General features: G+C 45.2%; 1 protein-coding gene across 2 annotated transcripts in view; it reads right to left on the reverse strand.

Annotated features, from left to right (window-relative positions):
* dok7b (docking protein 7b) overlaps positions 1–20345 on the reverse strand; it is a 73710-nt gene that overhangs the window by 20186 nt on the left and 33179 nt on the right. For both annotated transcript variants that reach the window (XM_080189761.1, XM_080189760.1), the window contains exon 8: positions 9812–9860. In XM_080189761.1, coding sequence (XP_080045887.1) covers positions 9812–9860 — 49 coding nt within the window. The remainder of the gene's footprint in view (positions 1–9811; positions 9861–20345) is intronic.

The following is a 20345-nucleotide window of genomic DNA, read 5'->3' on the forward strand; positions in this document are numbered from 1 at the left end:
CAGTGGAGTAATGACAAAGAAGCCAGATAGCTTTGCCCCCATTACTATTGAAAAACCTGGACCAATATGCAATCAAATTTGATGCAGTCCTCATCATGTGCTGGCTTTCCCTCCCAATTTTGTGTCGTCTGCAAAGTTCGAAATTGTGTTTTGGTCCCAACATCTAAATTATTAATATGAACTGTCAGCACCAACAAACAAAGGATTAATCCTCGTTACCCTGCACATTTTACCTTCTGCTGTTGAGTAGATATCTTTTGCCACTAAACCATACCTGGGGCCTTTGAGCCCCGGGAAAATGCCAGTGACAGGTTGGCAGTGCCAAACGAAGAAGGCTTTAATGGAAGGGTTTTGAAATGGGTAGGACATGGGTAACTGCTGAAGTGAGGCCTTTGGGAGGACGCCTGAGAGGAGGAGAGAATTGAGGGTTATAGATAAGCCTAGTAGATATGGATATCATTGGCGCAACTTGTGGGCCAAAGGGCCTGTTTGTGTTGTAGTTTTTCTATGTTCTATGTTCTTTAAACCTTGCCCGTAGCACCTCTCACAATTTTGTAGACCTCTATCAGGTCTCCCCTCAGCCTCCGTCTTTCCAATGAAAACAGTCCTAGCTTATTCTCCAGCCAGGGAAAATAGCCTCTCGGCTTCAACCATGTTAAGCCTTCTTAGATCTTTCAACGAGGTCACCTCTCATTCTTCTAAACTTCAGAGAATTTAACATAAGAACATAAGAAATAGGAGCAGGAGTAGGCCATCTAGCCCTTCGAGCCTGCCCCGCCATTCAATAAGATCATGGCTGATCTGTCGTGGCTCAGTTCCACATTCCCGCCCTCTCCCCATAACCCTTAACCCCCTCGCTTATCAAAAACCTATCAACCCACGTCTTAAAAATATTTAGCGAGGCAGCCTCCACCACTTCAACTGGCAGAGAATTCCAGAGATTCACCACCCTTTGAGTGAAGAAGTTCCTCCTCAACTCTGTTCTAAACCGCCCCCCCTTTATCTTGAGGCTGTGCCCCCTAGTCCTACTGTCCTTTCTGAGCGGGAAGAGTCTCTCCACCTCTATCCTATCCATCCCATTCATCATCTTATACGTCTCAATGAGATCTCCCCTCATTCTTCTAAACTCTAACGAGTACAAGCCTAGTTTATTCAGCCTCTCCTCATAGCTCAACCCCCTCAACTCCGGTATCAGCCTAGTAAACCTCCTCTGCACTCCCTCCAAGGCCAAAATATCCTTGCGTAAGTGCGGCGACCAAAACTGCACACAGTACTCCAGCTGCGGCCTCACCAATGCCCTATACAGCTGCAGCAAGACCTCCCTACTTCTATATTCAATCCCCCTCGCTATGAAGGCCAGCATCCCATTCGCCTTCCTGACCAGGCTGAGTTTTTGCAACTCATGCACAAGGACCCCGAGGTCCCTCTGCACCGTCGCCTGCTGCAGTTTTTCGCCACATAAGTAATAGTCTTTCCTACCATTATTCCTACCAAAGTGGACCACCTCGCACTTGCCAACATTAAATTCCATTTGCCATTTCCTGGCCCATTCGCCCGGCCTATCTAGATCCTTCTGCAGACTCTCCACACCCTCCGCGCAATTTGCCGTTCCGCCAATCTTGGTGTCATCAGCAAATTTCGACACCATACACTCGGTTCCCTCCTCCAGGTCATCTATATAAATGGTAAATAGCTGAGGCCCCAGCACCGACCCCTGGGGCACTCCACTAGTCACCAACCGCCAATCCGAATAGCACCCATTAACCCCCACTCTCTGCCTCCTATTTGACAACCAATCCTCTATCCACGCTAACACCCTACCCCCAACTCCATGCCCCCTTACCTTCTGCAATAACCTCTTGTGAGGTACCTTGTCAAACGCCTTCTGAAAATCAAGAAAGACCACATCCACCGACTCTCCTCTATCCACCGCCCTAGACACATCCTCATAGAACTCCAGTAAATTTGTCAGACACGACTTCCCCTTAACAAAACCGTGCTGCGTCAGCTCTATCAAGCAATTCTCCTCAAGATGCCTCGCTATTTCCTCCTTGATGACGGATTCTAACATTTTACCTACAACAGACGTTAAACTAACTGGCCTATAATTCCTTGCCTTTTGCCTGCCACCCTTCTTAAACAACGGCGTAACATTAGCCGTTTTCCAATCTTCCAGCACTTCCCCGGAATCTAGCGACGTTTGGAAAATAACCACCAAGGCATCCACTATCACCTCCGCCATTTCTTTCAGAACCCTTGGATGCATTCCATCCGGTCCTGGGGACTTGTCCACAATCAGTCCCTCCAGTCTGTCGAGAGCCAATTTTATTTCATCTCCTTACGGAATCATAGAATTGATACAAAGCAGAAGGAAATCATTTGGGCCACTGTTCCATTGTCAACTGTTCAAAAGATCTATCAATCATCATACCCCTGCTCTTTTCCCCATAGCCCTGCCATTTCTATCATAGAGGTTTAGAGCATGGAACCAATCCCTTCGGCCCAACTTGTCCATGCTGCCCACTTTTTACCATTAAGTTAGTTCCAATTGCCCACATTTGGTCCAAATCCCTCTGTACCCATCTTACCCATGTACCTGTCAATGCTTTTTAAAAGACAAAATTGTACCCGCCTCTACTACTACAGCTAGTTCTAGGCACTCACTACCCTCTGAGTGAAACAATTGTCCCTCTGAACCCTTTTGTATCTCTCCCTTTCACCTTAAACCAATGCCCTTTAGTTTTAGACTCTGCTACCTTCAGGAAAAGATGTTGACTATCTACCTTATCTATGCCCCTCATTATTTTGTAGCCCTCTATAATATCATCCCTAAGCCTCCTATGCTTCATGGAAAAAAGTCCCAGTCTACCCAGCCTCCCCTTATAACTCAAACCATCAAGTCCCAGTAGCATCCGAATAAATCTTTTCTGCACTCTTTCTAATGTAATAATATCCTTTCTATAACAGGGTACCAAAACTGTACACAGTATTCCAAGTGTGGCCTTACCAATGTCTTGTACAACTTCAACAAGACATCCCAACTCCTGTATTCTGTATTCTGACCAGTGAAACCGAGCATGCTGATTGTCTTCTTCACCACCCTGTCCACCTGTGACTCCACTTTTAAGGAGCTATGAACCTATACTCCTTGATCCCTTTGTTCTGTAACTCTCCCAATGACCTATCATTAACTGAATAGGTCCTGCCCTGGTTCAATCTACCAAAATGCATCACCTCGCTTTTTTAACAGATCATAGAACACTACCGCACAAACAGGCCCTTCGGCCCACAAGTTGCGCCAATCACATCCATACCTACCAAGCCGTAGAACTATCTGTAACTCCCAATCCCATTAAATCCCATATACTCATTCAGAAGTCTTTCAAAAGACCCCAGCGAGTTCACCTCCACCACCACCAACAGCAGCCAATTCTACTCACTCGCCACCCTGAGTGAAAAACTTACCCCTAACATCTCCTCTGTACTTGCTTCTCAGCACCTTAAACCTGTGTCCTCTCGTTGCGACCATTTCAGCCCTGGGAAATAGCCTCCGAGAATTCACCCTATCTATTCCTCTCAACATTTTATAAACCTCTATCAGGTCGTCTCTCAATCTTCGTCTCTCAAGGGAGAAGAGACCTAGCTCCCTCAACCTATCTTCATAAGGCATGCCTCCCAATCCAGGCAACATCCTTGTAAATCTCCTCTGCACCCTCTCAATAGCTTCCACATCCTTCCTGTAGTGAGGCGACCAGAACTGCACACAGTACTCCAAGTGGGATCTGACAAGGGTCCTATAATGTTGCAGCATTACCTCCTGACTCCTAAACTCAATCCCTCAATTAATGAAGGCCAGTACACCATATGCCTTCTTGACCACATCCTCCACCTGCGAGGCTGATTTAAGAGTCCTATGGACCCGGACCCCAAGATCCTTCTGCTCTTCAACACTGCTAAGACTCCTACCCTCGATATTGTATTCCTTCATCCCATTGGTCCTGCCAAAATGGACCACTACACAATTATCCGTGTTGAAGTCCATCTGCCACTTCTCCGCTCAGTCTTGTACCCTATCTATTTCACGCTGCAACTTCTGACATCCCTCCAGACTATCCACAACACCACCAACCTTCGTATCGTTGGCGAACTTACTAGCCCATCCCTTCACTTCCTCATACAGGTCATTTATGAAAATGACAAACAGCAAGGGTCCTAGAACAGATCCCTGGGGCACTCCACTAGCGACCGACCTTCACCAGTGGAGCACCTTTCTAAATTAAACTTAATCTGCCACTCATCAGCCCACTGGCTCAATTGACCAAGATCCTGTTGCAAGCCTAGATAACCTTCTTCACTGTCCACTATGCTACCAATCTTGGTATCATCTGCAAACTTACTAACAATGCCTCCTAAATTCTCATCCAAATCATTAATATGAATAACAAATAACAATGGACCCAGGACCAATCCCTGAGGCACACTGCTGGTCACAGGCCTCCAATTTGAAAAATAACCCTCTGTTGTCAAGCCAATTTTGTGTCCAATTGTCTATCTCACCCTGGGTCCCGTGAAATTTAACCTTCTGCAACAATCTACCATGCGGTACCTTGTCAAAGGCCTTCCTAAGTCCATGTCGACTGCACTCTTATCTACTTTCTTGGTTACCCCTTCAAAAAACTCAATCAAATTTGTGAGACATGATTTTCCACTCACAAAGCCATGCTGTCTGTCCCTAATTGCATCTCTAAATGCCTGTTGATCCTGTCTCTCAGAATACCTTCTAACAACTTGCCCACTACAGATGTGGGGTTCACCAGCCTTTGGTTCCCAGGCTTTTCCCTGCAACCCTTCTTAAACAAAGGCACAATATTTGCCATTCTCCAATCTTCAGGCACCTCACTGTGACTACCGATGATTCAAATATCTCTGCCTGAGAACCCACAATTTCTTCCCTAGCCTCCCACAACGTCATGGGATACACCTCCTCAGATCCTGGAGATTTATCCACCTTGATATGCTTTAAGACTTCCAGCACCTCATTCTCTGTAATATGTACACTCCTCAAGTCATCACTATTTATTTCCCCAAGTTCCCAAACATCCATGCCTTTCTCAACAGTAAATACCGATGAGAAATGTTAATTTAGGATCTCACCCATCTCTTGTGGATCTGCAGATATATGACTTGCTGATCCTTACAAGGTCTTACTGTCTCCCTAGTTACTCTTTTGCCCTTTACATATTTGTAGAAGCTCTTTGGATTTTCCTTTGTCTTATCTGCCAAAGCAATCTCATGTCCCCTTTTGCCCTCCTGATTTCTCTCTTAAATCTATTCAATAACCTCTATACTGTTCAAGAAATCCACTTGATTTCAGCTGCCAGTGCATGTCATATGCTTCTTTCTTCTTTTTGACCAGGGTCTCAATATCCCAAGTCATCCAGGGGTCCCTACTCTACCAGCCTTGCCCTTCACTCTAAAAAGAATGTACTTACCCTGAACTCTGGTTGACACACTTCTGAAAGCCTCCTAATTACCAATCGTCCCTTTACCTACCAACAGACTCTCCGAGTCAACTTTTGAAAGTTCTTGTCTAATATCATCAAAATTAGCCTTACTCCAATTTAGAATTTAACTTTTGGGCCAGTCCTATCATTCTCCATAGCTATCTTAAAACTAACGGAATTATGGTCAATGCCCCCAAAATGATCCTTCGCTAATACTTCCATCACCTATCCTTCCTTATTTCCTAAGCAGAGGTCAAGTTTTGCCCCCTCTCTAGTTGGGCCATCCACATCCTGAATGAGAAATTTCATCTGAATACACTCCACAAATTTCTCTCCATCCAAGTCTCTCATAATATGGCTATCCCAATCAATGTTGGGAATATTAAAATCCCCTACTATTACCACCCTTTTTTTTTAGACTATTTGTATTCTCTTTACATATTTGCTACTCACTTTCCGGTTGACTATTTGGGGGTCTGTAGTACAATCTATCAAATTGGTCTCTCCTCATTTCTCAGTTCCACCCATATAGACTCAGTGGGCAAACCCTTGGATATATCCCCTCTTGGTACTGCTGTGATGGTCTCCCTAATCAAAAACACAACTCCTTCCCTTACCACCTGTTGCATCTTTCCTAAAGCCTCTGCACCCTGGAACATTGAGCTGCCAGTCCTGCCCTTCCCTTAGCTATGTTTCAGTAATAGTTATAATATCCCAGTCTCACGTACCCATCCATGCCCTGAGTTCATCTACATTGTCCATCAGGCCTCTTGAACAAACAAAGAACAAAGAAAATTACAGCACAGGAACAGGCTCTTCGGCCCTCCAAGCTTGTACCAACTATGCTGCCCAACTTAACTAAAGTCCCCTACCCTTCCAGGGACTATATCCCTCCATTCCCATCCTATTCATGTATTTGTCAAGGCACCCCTTAAAAGCCACTACTGTACCTGCTTCCACTATCTCCCCCTGCAATGAGTTCCAGGCACCCACCACCCTCTGTGTAAAAAATCTGCCTCGTACATCTCCTTTAAACCTTGCCCCTAAACTGCATTGAAATGAATGCAGTTTAACCCTTTCTCTCTGCCCTGCTTTCTCAATCATCTGTCCGTCATGTTTTGTGCATTCTCCCTGTATTTTATTTCTCTTACCATTACTGGACCCATTCACGGAGTTCTCCACAGTCTTTGTACTCTGTACTGTGGCCCTACTTGATTTTTGTCTTTGGTTTCTCTGCTTTTCGCTTTTCCCCTTACTGCCTTTTGTTACTGTCCAAACTTAACTTCCTTCTGACTCCCTGCATCAGTTCCCATTCTCCTACCACATTATTTTAAACCCTCCCAACAGCTCTAGCAAACAGTCCCCCTAGGACACTGGTTCCTGTCCTGCCCAAGTGCAAACTGTCCAATTTGTACTGGTCCCACCCCCCCCCAGAACTCATTCCAATGTCCCACGAATTTGAATCCCTGTCTCTTGCACCATCCCTCAAACCCACATATTCATCTTAGCTATCTTGACATTCCTACTCTCACTAGCACGTGGCACTCATAGCAATCCTGAGATTACTACATTTGAGGGCCTACTTTTTAGTTTAACTCCTAACTCACTAAATTCAGCTTGTAGGACCTCATCCTGTTTTATATCTATATAGTTGGTGCCTATATGCACCACGACAGCTGGCTGTTCACCCTCCCCCTCCAAAATGCCCTGCAGCCGCTCTGAGAAATCCTTGACCTTTGCACCAGCCAGGCAACATACCATCCTGGAGTCTCGTTTGCATCTGCAGAAACGTCTGTCTATTCCCCTTACAATTGAATCCCCTATCACTATAGCTCTGCCATTCATTTTCCTGCCCTCCTGTGCAGCAGAGCCAACCATGGTGTCATCAACCTGGCTGCTACCACCTTCCCCTGGTGAGCTGTCTCCTCAACAGTATCCAAAATGGCATGTCTGTTTTGGAGGGATTGACCTTGGGGACCTCTGCACTGCCTTCCTACTGTTCCTCTGTCTGATGGTCACCCATTCCCTATCACTCTCAGTAATCTTTATCTGCAATGTAACCAACTCACTGAACGTGGTTTCCACAACTTCCTCAGCATTGTGGATGCTCCAAAGTAAATCCACCCGCAGCTCTGGAGCCAGCCAGTAGTCTAACAGGAGCGGCAGTTGCACATGAAGGATCCTCTCAATTATTTCTCCAGTTCTCTTTTGAAAGTTGCTATTGAATCTGCTTGCACCAGGCCTCCAAGTAGCAGATCTCAACAACTCACTGAATAATAAAAAAGAATCCTCATCGCCTTTTTGCCAATTGTCATTACGCCAAATCCTCTGGTTCCTTACCCTCCTGCCAGCAGGAACAACTCTACTCTGTCAAAACCTCTTGGAAAATTGATACTTCCCTACAAAGATATAATTGCAATAGTTTGGGGTACATCTCCCCATTCCACCCTCCACGGGAATCATAGATGTATGATATTGGAATAGTGTAGGTTAGATGGGCTTTAGATTGGTTTCACAGGTCAGCGCACATCAAGGGCCAAAGGGCCTGTACTGCGCTGTAATGTTTTATGTTCTATAGTGGAAGAGAAGCGGACCGTGGAAAGGCACATTGATCTCAGGCAGGATTTTCAGTTTCCAGGTGAGCGTGGCCGGATAATCCCGCCCCTTTTGTTTTGGAAAATCAAACCTCCCCTAGTGCAGGCGCAAGGAAATGCACATCTGACACCAGGGTGGGATTCTCCGATCTCATCCATTCCCGCTCCGCTGCCAGCGAGCATGGAGAACTTTTACGCTCAGCCAAACTTGTGGTGGTACCGGATCCCAGCCACGGAGGAAGTTGGTGGTACTTGGCGCACATCTGGTTTACAACATTAAATCATTAAATCCAGGTTTTTGACACATGCACACTGGAATTCTACCACCCCACCTGCCACGGAATCGGAGTGGGCAAGGGGCAGGCAATGGAAATGTCCTTTGATCTTGGGTGGGAACTTCTGATCTCGCTCGAACGAAGCCGCAAAATCCCACCGTAATGTGATTAAGCTGTTGATATAGAGGGAAATAGATGCAATTGCCCTGTTTCACCTCTGGGTAGAGACATAACCTCATTGATCCTGGCTCCCTCTTGCACAACAAATGGTGAAGGAAAGCTCGAGATCTTTATGAGTCTTTCGCTATGCATATTGTCCTTCTGATATTCCCTGATACCAGCTACTGTGACCAACAAATGAAGTAGTTCTGACACAATGTCAATCTATGCACCATCCAGGGTGCGACTGATCATCTTAAACCTCAGTGTTCTACCTCTTTAGCTCAAGGCTATCTCAGGCTATCTTGATTCATAGTGCAGTGGAGGTGAAGAGAGTTCAATGAACCAGTTCCTCAGTATAAAATAACTAACATAAAAGCAAAATACTGTGGGAATGCTGGAATCTGAAACAAAAACAGAAAATGCTGGAAAATCTCAGCAGGTCTCAGCATTTGTGGAAAGAGAATAGAGCTAATGGTTTGAGTCTAGGTGACCCTTCATCAGAGCTGAAGGCAAGCATGATAGCACAATGGTTAGCACTGTTGCCTCACAGCACCAGGGACCAGGGGTTGATTCCTAGCTTGGGTCACTGTCTGTGTGGAATTTGCACATTCTCCCCGTGTCTGCATACGTTTCCTCCTACGTTCTGAAAGGCATGCTGGTTAGGTGCATTGACCCAAACATGTGCTGGACACTGGCGACTAGGAGAATTTCACAGTAACTTCATTGCAGCTTTAACGTAAGCCTTACTTGTGACTAATAAATGAACTTCTTAAAATCAGACAAAATTTATGCAGTGAGGGGGAGGGGGAGTGGGCTGTAACTAATAGGAATGACTTAGACAAAAAGACAAATGCCATTCCTATCAATCACAGACCCCGCCCCTCACTATAGTATAAATCTTGTCCGATTTTCCTTGCCTTCAGCTCTGACGAAGGGTCATCCTGACACGAAATGTCAGCTCTGTTCTCTCTCCACAGACGCCTTCAAACCTGCTGAGATTTTCCAGCGTTTTCTGTTCTTGTAAAATAACTAATGGTCCTTCCAGCCACAGTGCAAATCCACAAGCTACCAACATGTAAACGGAAAATCAAACAAAAGTCTTAAACCAAATGAGCTTCAACCAAATCCCACATGTGCATATCTATATTTATTTCAATGATCTGACAAAGGCTATTGATATTTTCCACTCAATCAGTCTACAGGTTCCAACATTGCTCCTAACACAACACTGTAGCAGATACCAGCAATATAGCAGAGAAAGGTTTACCATTCTTACCTGGGACAGTAGGGATAGATGCCGTACCCGATTGCGACGCCATTGTTCCCTGTTCAGTGACAGTAACAGAAAGAAAACTGTGTTGATAAACAGCATCTCTCCAATCACGATGAAGGGTTATGCTTTTGCCTGTTTGTGCTTTATAACAAAACTCGTTATTTTGTGCACCACTCAAGGCCAAAATGACCGTCTTCTCCCTCAGCATTATAACAGAATTCATTCAGATTCCAGAAACCGAGTGGGATCAAAGAGCCAGAGAGTCATAGAAGTTTACAGCATGGAAACAGGCCCTTCAGCCCAACTTGTTCATGCTGCCCTCTTTTTTTAAACCCCAAAGCCAGTCCCATTTGCCTGCATTTGGCCCATATCCCTCTATACCCATCTTATGTATGTAACTGTCTTAACACTTTTTAAAAGACAAAATTGTACCCGCCTCTACTACTCCCTCTGGCAGCTTGTTCCAGACATTCACCACCCTCTGTGAAAAAATTGCCCAGCTGGACACTTTTGTATCTCTCCCCTCTCACCTTAAACCTATACCCTGTAGTTTTAGACTCACCAATCTTTGGGAAAAGATATTGACTATCTAGCTGATCTATGCCCCTCATTATTTTATAGACCTCTAAAAGATCACCCCTCAGCCTTCTACACTCCAGAGAAAAAGTGTCAGTATATCCAGCTTCTCCTTATAACACCAAGTCTCGGTAACATCCTAGTAAATCTTTTCTGCACTCTTTCTAGTTTAATAATATCCTTTCTATAACAGGGTGATCAGAATTGCACACAGTATTCCAAGTGTGGCCAAACCAATGTCCTGTACAACTTCAACAAGATGCCCCAACTCCTGTATTCAGTGTTCTAACTGATGAAACCAAGCATGTGAATGCCTTCTTCACTACTCTGTTCAGCTGTGACAACACTTTCAAGGAGCTATGAACCTGTACCCCTAGATCTCTTTGTTCTGTAACTCTCCCCAACGCCCTACCATTCACTGAGTAAGTTCTGCCCTGGTTTGATCTACCAAAATGCATCACTTCACATTTATCTAAATTAAACTCCATTTGCCATTCGTCAGCCCACTGGCCCAATTGATCAAGATCCCATTGCAATCTGAGATAACCTTTTTCACTGTCCGCTATGCCACCAATCTTGATGTCATCTGCAAACTTATTAACCATGCCTCCTTTATTCTCATCCAAATCATTAATATAAATGACAAATAACAGTGAACTCAGCACTGATCCCTGAGGCACACTGCTGTTCATAGGCCTCCAGTTTGAAAAACAACCCTCCACAACTGCCCTCTGGCTTCTGTCATCAAGTCAATTTCGTATCCATTTAGCTACCGCACCCTGGATCCCGTGAGATTTAACCTTATGCAACAACCTACCATGCAGTACCTTGTTAAAGGCCTTGCTAAATTCCATGTAGACAACATCAACTGCACTGCCCTCATCTACCTTCTTTGTTACCCCTTCAAAGAACTCAACCAATTTGTGAAACATGATTTTCCGCTCACAAAGCCATGCTGACCATTCAGTCTTTGCATATCTAAATGCCTCTAGATCCTGTTTCTCAAAATACCTTCCGGCAACTAACCCACCACAGATGTGAGGCTCAGTGGCCTGTAGTTCCCAGGCTTTTCCCTGCAGCCCTTTTAAACAAAGGTACAACATTTGCCACCCTCCAATCTTCAGGCACCTCACCTGTGACAATCGATGATTCAAATATCTCTGCTAGGGGAGTCACAATTTTCCCCCCTAGTCTCCCACAATGTCCTGGGATACAATTCATTAGGTCCCGGGGATTTATCTACCTTGAAGAACTTTAAGACTTCCAACACCTCCTTCTCTGTGACATGTACACTCCTCAAGACATCACTATTTATTTCCCCAAGTTCTTTAACATCCATGCTTTTCTCAACAGTAAATACTAATGAGAAATGTTTATTTAGGATCTCACCCATCTCTTATGGATCATCTGGAACAAGTTAGGTGTTTACAAAATGGTGGAGAAGTTCATTATCCAAAAGAATATTCAATGCACTATTAAGTGATTAATTATTGAGTTTGCCTGGATGGTGTCCATGGCATTAGACTAACTCACCAATTCCCTTTCACCAATCACTCCTGTAATTGTTCACTTGCTGTATGTCCACAACTGCCTTGATTTTTTTTAGGAAGGGCATCAATTTTGCTAAAAAGAGACATGCTGCTAATGCTTTTTGTCTTGTACTCATTAGGACAATCACAAGAATGTCAAATTTCAAACAATTACAACAAATTATACTACAGGGGAAAAGGGTGCTGATTGGCTGGTGAGTCAACTCTGATTTAAGAACATCGGAAATAGGAGCAGGAGTAGGCCATCTAGCCCTTTGAGCCTGCCCCGCCATTCAATAAGATCATGGCTGATCTGAAGTGGATCAGTTCCACTTTTCCGCTTTCTCCCCGTAACCCTTAATTCCCTTGTCTATCAGAAACCTATCTACCCGTGACTTAATTATATTCAGTGAGGTAGCCTCCACCACTTCAATGGGCAGAGAATTCCAGAGATTCACCACCCTTTGAGTGAAGAAGTTCCTCCTCAACTCCGATCTGAACTACACACCCCCCCCCCAACCTTATTTTGAGGCTGTGCCCTCTAGTCCTGCTAACCTTTCTAAGCAGGAAGAATCTCTCTACCTCTACCCTATCTATCCCCTTCATTATCTTATATGTCTCTATAGGATCCCCCCCCTCAGCCTTCTAAACTCCAACGAGTACAGACCCAGTCTATTCAATCTCTCCTTATAGGCTAACCCCTTCATCTCCGGTATCAGCCTAGTGAACCTTCTCTGCACTCCCTCCAAGGCCAATATATCCTTTCGCAAATGCGGCGACGAAAACTGCACACATTACTCCAGTTGCAGCCTCACCAGTGCCCTGTACAGTTGCAGCAAGACCTCCCTGCTTTTATATTCTATCCCCCTCGCTGTGAAGGCTAGCGTTCCATTCGCCTTCTTGATCACCTGCTGCACCTGCAGACTGGGTTTTAGCGATTCGTGCACAAGGACCCCCAGGTCCCCCTCCACCATAGCATGCTGCAGCTTTTCGCCCTTTAAATAATAATCCTTCCTACTTTCCCAAAGCTTTGTCATGGCCAATTGGTCCACACAACATCTGCTGTCAGTTATGATTGTGTTTGGGCAGCATTGAGTGTGCTAATTACTACAATAATAACCAATTTAAAATGATCAATTGATCTCATAATGTGGCTCATTTATGCTTGCAGGGATGCAAAAAAAAGGAATGGGTTCATGTCTTGTGCCTATTTTTGAATTGCCTAGGAGCATGGGAAACCTATTTCTTTCTCCATGGTAATGACTCGGCCAATCAGACTAAACCTGCTTATCAATCGGCATTCCTTTACTCTCATGGTATAAGTAGAGAGTGGCACTATTTATATGATAGTGGCACATTTGGTTAACACTGCTGCCTCATAGCACCAGGGACCTAGGTTTGATTCACAGCTTGGATCACTGTCTGTGCAGAGTCTGCATGTTCTCCCTGTGTCTGCATGGGTTTCCTCCAGGTGCTCTGGTTTCCTCCCACATTTTGAAAGTCATGCTGGTTAGGTGCATTGACCATGCTAAATTCTCTCTCAGTGTACCCAAACAGGTGCTAGAGTATGGTGACTAGGGGATTTTCACAGTAACCTCATTACAGTGTTAAAGTAAGCCCACTTGTGACACTAACAAGTAAACTTTAAATTTGCCATTCTTGCATTTGTCCTGATGAGTACAAGATGAAAAGTTTCAGCAACATGTCTCCCTTTTCAGCAGTGTACAAGTTCTGTACTATCAAGAAAAGGTAGAAGGTACGTCCTTATGTTCAAATCCCTCCATGGCCTGATCCTCTCCCTATCTCTGTAATCTGCCCAATTTTCCAGTTCTGCCTTTATGAGCTTTGTTGGTTTTAATCACTCAACCATCTCTCCGGTCATGATGAAGGGAGATGCTTTTGCCTGTTTGCACTTTATAACGAAATTCATTATCTTGTGCACCACTTGAGGCCAAACAGACAGTCTTCTCCCTCAGCATTACAACAGAATTCATTCAGATTCAAAAAACCGAGTGGGATCATCTGGAACAAGTTAGATGTTTACAAAGTGGAGTTACTGTGAAAATTCTCTAGTCGCCACTTCGGTGCCTGGTCAGCTACACAGAGAGAATTTAGCATGGCCAATGCACCTAAGCAGCATGTATTTTGGACTGTGGGAGGAAACTGGACCACTCAGAGGAAACCCACGTTGACACGGGGAGAACCTGCAGACTCCTCACAGCCAGTGACCCAAGCCAGGAATTGAACCCAGGTTCCTGACACTGTAAAGCAGCAATGCTAACCACTGTGCCATCATGTCGTCCCACAGAATCTTGCACAGAATCATAAAATCCCTACCGTACAAAATGAGGTCACTCAGCCCATCAAGGCTGCACCACCTCTCCCTGACAGAGGATCTTACCCAGGCCCTTTCCCCCAACCTATTGCCATAACCCTCCGCATTTCCAATGGCTATTCCTCTTACCTACACATCTTGGGACACCAAGGGGCAATTTAGCATGGCCAATCCACCTAACCTATTGTGACCAAATTTATGGATGATGCAAAGCTGCAAGGGAAGGCAGGTCGTAAGAAGGATATAAATAGTTTACGGAGAGATATTGACAGGTTATGTAAATTGGCAGAAAATTGACAAACGGAATTCAAGGTGGGAAAATGTGAAATTGTTCATTTTGGAAGAAAGAATGAGAAGGCAGATTATTATTTAAATGGAGAAAGACTGCAGAAAGCTGTAGCGCAAAGGGACTTGGTCTTAGTTCATAAAACCCAGAAAGCTAGCGCATGGGTGCAACAGGTAATCAGGAAGACTGATGGAATGTTGGGCCTTATTACAAGGGAGTTGGAGTATAAGAGTCAGGATGTCTTGCTACAGCTGTACAAGGTACTGGTGAGACCACATTTGGAGTATCAGGAGTAGTTTTGGTCCCCTTATGTAAGGAGATGTATATTATCATTGGAGTCAGGATAGAGGAGGTTTACCTAAGAACATAAGAACTTAAGAAATAGGAGCAGGAGTAGGCCATCTAGCCCCTCGAGCCTGCCCCACCATTCAACAAGATCATGGCTGATCTGAAGTGAATCAGTTCCACTTACCCTCCTGCTCCCCATAACCCTTAAATTCCCTTATCGATCAGAAATCTATCCACCCGTGACTTAAATATATTCAACGAGGTAGCCTCCACCACTTCAATGGGCAGAGAATTCCAGAGATTCACTACCTTCTGAGAGAAGTTCCTCCTCAACTCTGATCTAAACTGACCCCTCCCTTACTTTGAGGCTGTGCCCTCTAGTTCTGGTTTTCTTTCTAAGTGGAACTGGGATGAACTCAGATGTGGAGGAATTGCCATATGAGGAAAGATTAAACAGGTTGGGACTGTACTCCTTGGAGTTCAGAAGAATGAGAGGTGACCTAATTGAAACATATAGGATTCTTCGCGGGTTAGACAGGATAAATGTTGGGAGGATGTTTCCACTCATGGGAGAGTGTAGGACCAGGGCGTACAGTCACGGAATAAGGGGGAGCTCATTTAAGACAGATTTGAGGAAGACTATTTTCTCTCAATGTGTGGTAAGGGTTTTGAATTCTTTATACCAGGAAGCTGAGGAGACCGAGTCCTTAAACATTTTCAAGACTGAGATTGATAGGTTTCTAATCAGTCAGGGAGTTAAGGATTACAGAGAAGAGGCAGGAAAGTGAACTTAGTGAGCGTTAGATTAGTCATGATCTTATTGAATGATGGAGAAGGCTTGAAGGGCTGAATGGTTTACTCCTGTTCCAATTTCTGATGGGCTAATGGTGTGATGGGTGGGTGGCAATTTTGGGATTTGCAGATCGATGCTGCCGTATCTTTAATTTCTATCGGGTGGTGCTGCTGGGAGCAGCCAGAGTGTTAACTGTCCCCGGGGAGGGGAAGGAGGGGGCTGAGAGACAACAAGAACAAGTTGTGTTTATACATTGTTTGCTTGACGCTGTGAGACATCTCGAGGGGCTTCACAGTAGAGTTATCACTGACACCGAGACACTCACGATGATATTAGGACATGTGTCTGGTAAGAAGAGGAGTTTTTAAAGAGGATCTCAAAGCAGGATCGAGAGGTGGAGCAGGGAAGAGATTTCAAGATAAAAGCTTTGACAAAGGGTCAGCTGGACTTGAAACGTCAGCTCTTTTCTCTCCTTACAGATGCTGCCAAACCTGCTGAGATTTTCCAGACATCCCTTTGTCAAAGTTCACGTCCAGATGACCCTTTGTCAAAGCTTTGTCACAGAAGCCAGGGGAAAGGCTGCTAATGGCAGCCCATAGAGAGAATAGAAGGTGTGAATGGCCAAAGGGCAGAGAAGCAGAAATCAGAGGGTAAAGTGTGACTGATGAAGATGTGGGGGAAGGGGGGAACGGGAAACAAAGAGGGAGAAAGGTAAAGAAAGGGAGGATAAAGTGGGGGGAAAGAATGGGGGGGAAGAAAAATGAAGAAATGAAAGGTTTCTGTGGCTATGACTCATCTTTCATTCCCTCACCCTGCAGTATAAATATCTCCCACTTTCTACACCTTTTAGCTTTGACAAAGGGTCAGCTGGACTTGAAACGTCAGCTCTTTTCTCTCCTTACAGATGCTGCCAGACCCGCTGAGATTTTCCAGCATTTTCTCTTTTGGTATGCGGAATGGATTGTCCAGCTCCTCGAACAGATTCGGAGCTCTGGGTGAGCGGAGGCAGGGAAGGGAAGCTTAATTCCAGTTAGCTCGGGGTCATGAGTGACAAATGTAGAAACGCATTCCTCGGTCCCTGTCTCCTCTTCAGTGTCCGGCTGCGATCTGCACAGTTACATAACCGTGTCCTGAGGGACCCCAGCTGCACCTGTGCAAGATTCTCAGCTGCCTGACTTTTCACATACTCACACCATGCCTCAGGACAGGCTGCGACCACACCTCCTCTCACTACTACAGCCAACACCAGAAGAAGAACTCACATTCACATCACACCTTTCACAAAGAAGGACAATCACTGTTGTAATACAGGAAAAGCAGCAGCCCACAAAAAGTAGGAAGGATAATGCATTTTTTTAAATGTTGTTAAAGGGATCAATACTGATCAGGACCCCAGGGAGAACTTGCTGGGGTTTTTTTTACATTTTCCTTCACGGGATGTAATCAGTATTTATTGCCCACCCCTGAGGGGGATTCATGTGGGAGTCACGTGTAGACCAGAACAGGTAAGGACAGCAGATGAACATTAAACTTTTAATTCCAGATATCTTTTCAATTCAAATTTCACCAGCTGCCATGGTGGGATTCAAACCCAGATTCCCAGAGCATTACCCCTGGGGCACGGTGGCACAGTGGTTAGCACTGCTGCCTCACGGGGCCTGGGTTCAATTCCCATCACTGTCTGTGTGGAGTTTGCACATTTTCCCCGTGTCTGCATGGGTTTCCTCCGGGTACTCCGGTTTCCTCCCACAGTCCGAAAGATGTGCTGGTTGGATATATTGGCCATGCTAAATTCTCCCTCAGTGTACCCAAACAGGCACCAGAATGTGGCGACCAGGGGATTTTCACAGTAACTTCATTGTAGTGTTAATGTAAGCCTACTTGTGACACTATTAAATAAACTTTTACTAGTCTAGTGACAATACCACCAACCCACTGCCTGCCCTCTTCAAAGTGATGCTATGGGATCTTTTACATCCAGCTGAGAGAGCAAAATCTTGTTTTAAGGGATGGCACCACCTACACTGCAGCACTTCCTCAGTATTGACCCTCTGATAGTGCAGCACTCCTTCAGTGCCCTCTCTCTGATAATGCGGCACTCCCTTAGTACTGACATTGCAGCATTCCCTCAGTACTGACCTTCTGACAGTGCAGGTCTCCCTCAGTACTGACCCTCTGACAGTGCAGGTCTCCCTCAGTACTGACCCTCTGACAGTGCAGGTCTCCCTCAGTACTGACCCTCTGACAGTGCGGTACTCCCTCAGTTCTGACCCTCTGACAGTGCGGCACTCCTTCAGTACTGACCCTCTGACAGTGTGGCACTCCCTCAGTACTGCCTTGGAATATCAATTTTGGTTACAGGCTCAGAACGAAACTTATCCCCAGGGTCAAAAGCACTCTGACCTCCCATGTCTTCCAGAGTTCAGTGTGTAGCTCTCCCAACCAAACCAAAAGGCCATGCGTTCAACACCTGGAAATAATACTCAATAGCCCCACCACACTGTCCAACTGCTTCATGAGGAAACTGTGGCTGTAGCAAGTATAATGTACACTGCAGCAACCCATCAAGGTGGCTTCACACAACAGCACTGCGATCTCTGCCAAGAAAGACTAGAGCGGTTGGAGCACCACCACCTTCAAACTCCCTCCAGGTCACATATCACACAGACAGACATGGAAAAACAAGGAGTTTACAGCACAACTTATTCACCCTCGAGTTTAAGCTTATTTATTAGTGTCACTAGTAGGCTTACATTAACACTACAATGAAGTTACTGTAAAAACCCCCCAGTCACCACACTCTGGCATCTGCCCCCCTGCCCCGAGCCTGCTCCACCATTCAATAAGATCATGGCTGATCTCTTTGTGGATTCAGCTCCACTTACTCACCTGCTCACCCTTAATCCCTTGACTGTTCAAAATTTATTTATCCTTGCCTTAAAAACATCCAATGAGGTAGACACAACTGCTTCATTGGGCGGAGAATTCCACAGATTCACAACCCTTTGTGTGAAGAAGTTCCTCTTCAACTCAGTCCTAAATCTGCTTCTCCTTATTTTGAGGCTATACCCCCTAGTTCTTGTTTTGCCTGCCAATGGAAACAACTTCCCTGCTTCTATCTTATCTATTCCGCTCATAATCTTATATGTTTCTATAAGACTTGCCCTCATTCTTCTAAATTCCATTGAGTATAGTCCCAGTCTACTCAGTCTCTCCTCATTAGCCAACCCTCTCAACTCCAGAATCAACCTAGTGAATCTCCTCTGCACCCCCTCCTGTGCCAGTATATCCTTTCTCAAGTAAGGAGACCAAAACTGTACACAATATTCCAGGTGTGGCCTCACCAGCACCTTATACAGCGGCAACATAACCTCACTGTTTTTAAACTCCATCCCTCTAGCAATAAAGGACAAAATTCCATTTGCCTTCTTAATTACCTGCTTCACCTGCAAACCAACTCCTGATTCTTGCACAAGGACACCCAGATCCCTCTGCACAACAGCATGCTGCAATATTTTACCATTTAAATAATACTCGTCATAGGATTCCTAGTCTCTGACCTGCTGTTGTAGCCACTGTATTTATATGATTAGTTCAGTTCAGTTTCTGTCAATGGTCACCTATAGGATGTCGATAGTGGGGGTTCAGCAATGGTAATGGCATTGAATGTCAAGGGAGAATGGTTAAATCATCTTGTTGGAGATGGTCATTGACTGGCACTAGTGTGGCACAAATGCTAGAATAAAATCAGAATCACCACAGTGCAGATGGAAGCCATTCGGCCCATTGAGTCTGCACCGACCACAACCCCACCCACGCCCTATTCCCATAACCCCACACATTTACCCTGCTAAACCCCTGACACTGAAATCAATTTAGCATGGCCAAGGCACCTAATCTGTATATCTTTGGACTGTGGGAGAAACCGGAGCACTCGGAGGAAACACACACAGGCGTGGGAAGAATGTGCAGACCCCACACAGTGACCCGAAGCCGGATTTGAACTTGGGTCTCTGGCGCTGTGAGGCAGCAGTGCTAACCACTGTGCCACCGTGCTGCCCACACTTGCCACTTATCAGCCCAAGTCTGGAAACTCCCAACCGTATGCCACTATGTACCTGTAAGATATGATTCAGTGAGTATGACAATGGCAGGCTGTTGCTTGACTAGTCTGGGAAAGCTGTCCAATTTTGACACAATCCCCGCGATGTTAGCAAGGCAGGATTTGCTGTGTTGACAGGGCTGGGTTTGTTGTTGTCATTCCCAGTGCCCAGGTCGATGCCAGGAAATCTGTCCGGTTTCATTCTAATCAACAATAGTTTCGTGGTCATCACCAAACTTTTAATTCCAGATCTTACTACCCTGGCTCTCTGGATTACCAGCCCAGTCACAATACCACTATGTGACTTTCATTTATATAGTGCCTTTCATCAAATATCTGGAATTAAGAGCCTACTGATGACTAGGAAACCATTGTCGATTGTCGAAAAAACCCATCTGGTTCACTGATGTCCTTTAGGGAAGGAAATCTGTCGTCCTTAGCTGGTCTGGCCTAAACGTGACTCCAGAGCCACAGCAATGTGATTATCTCTCAACTGCCCTCCAAGGCCAACTAGGGATGGGCAATAAATGCTGGCCAGCGAGCGATGCCCATATCCCACAAATGAATTTAAAAAAAATCTCAGAGTGCTTTCCATCCACTTACAAAGTATAATCACTGTTGGAAAAGT

This window comes from Carcharhinus amblyrhynchos, chromosome 5 (genome assembly GCF_965287045.1).
Source record: "Carcharhinus amblyrhynchos chromosome 5, sCarAmb.v2.hapA, whole genome shotgun sequence".
NCBI lineage: Eukaryota > Metazoa > Chordata > Chondrichthyes > Carcharhiniformes > Carcharhinidae > Carcharhinus > Carcharhinus amblyrhynchos.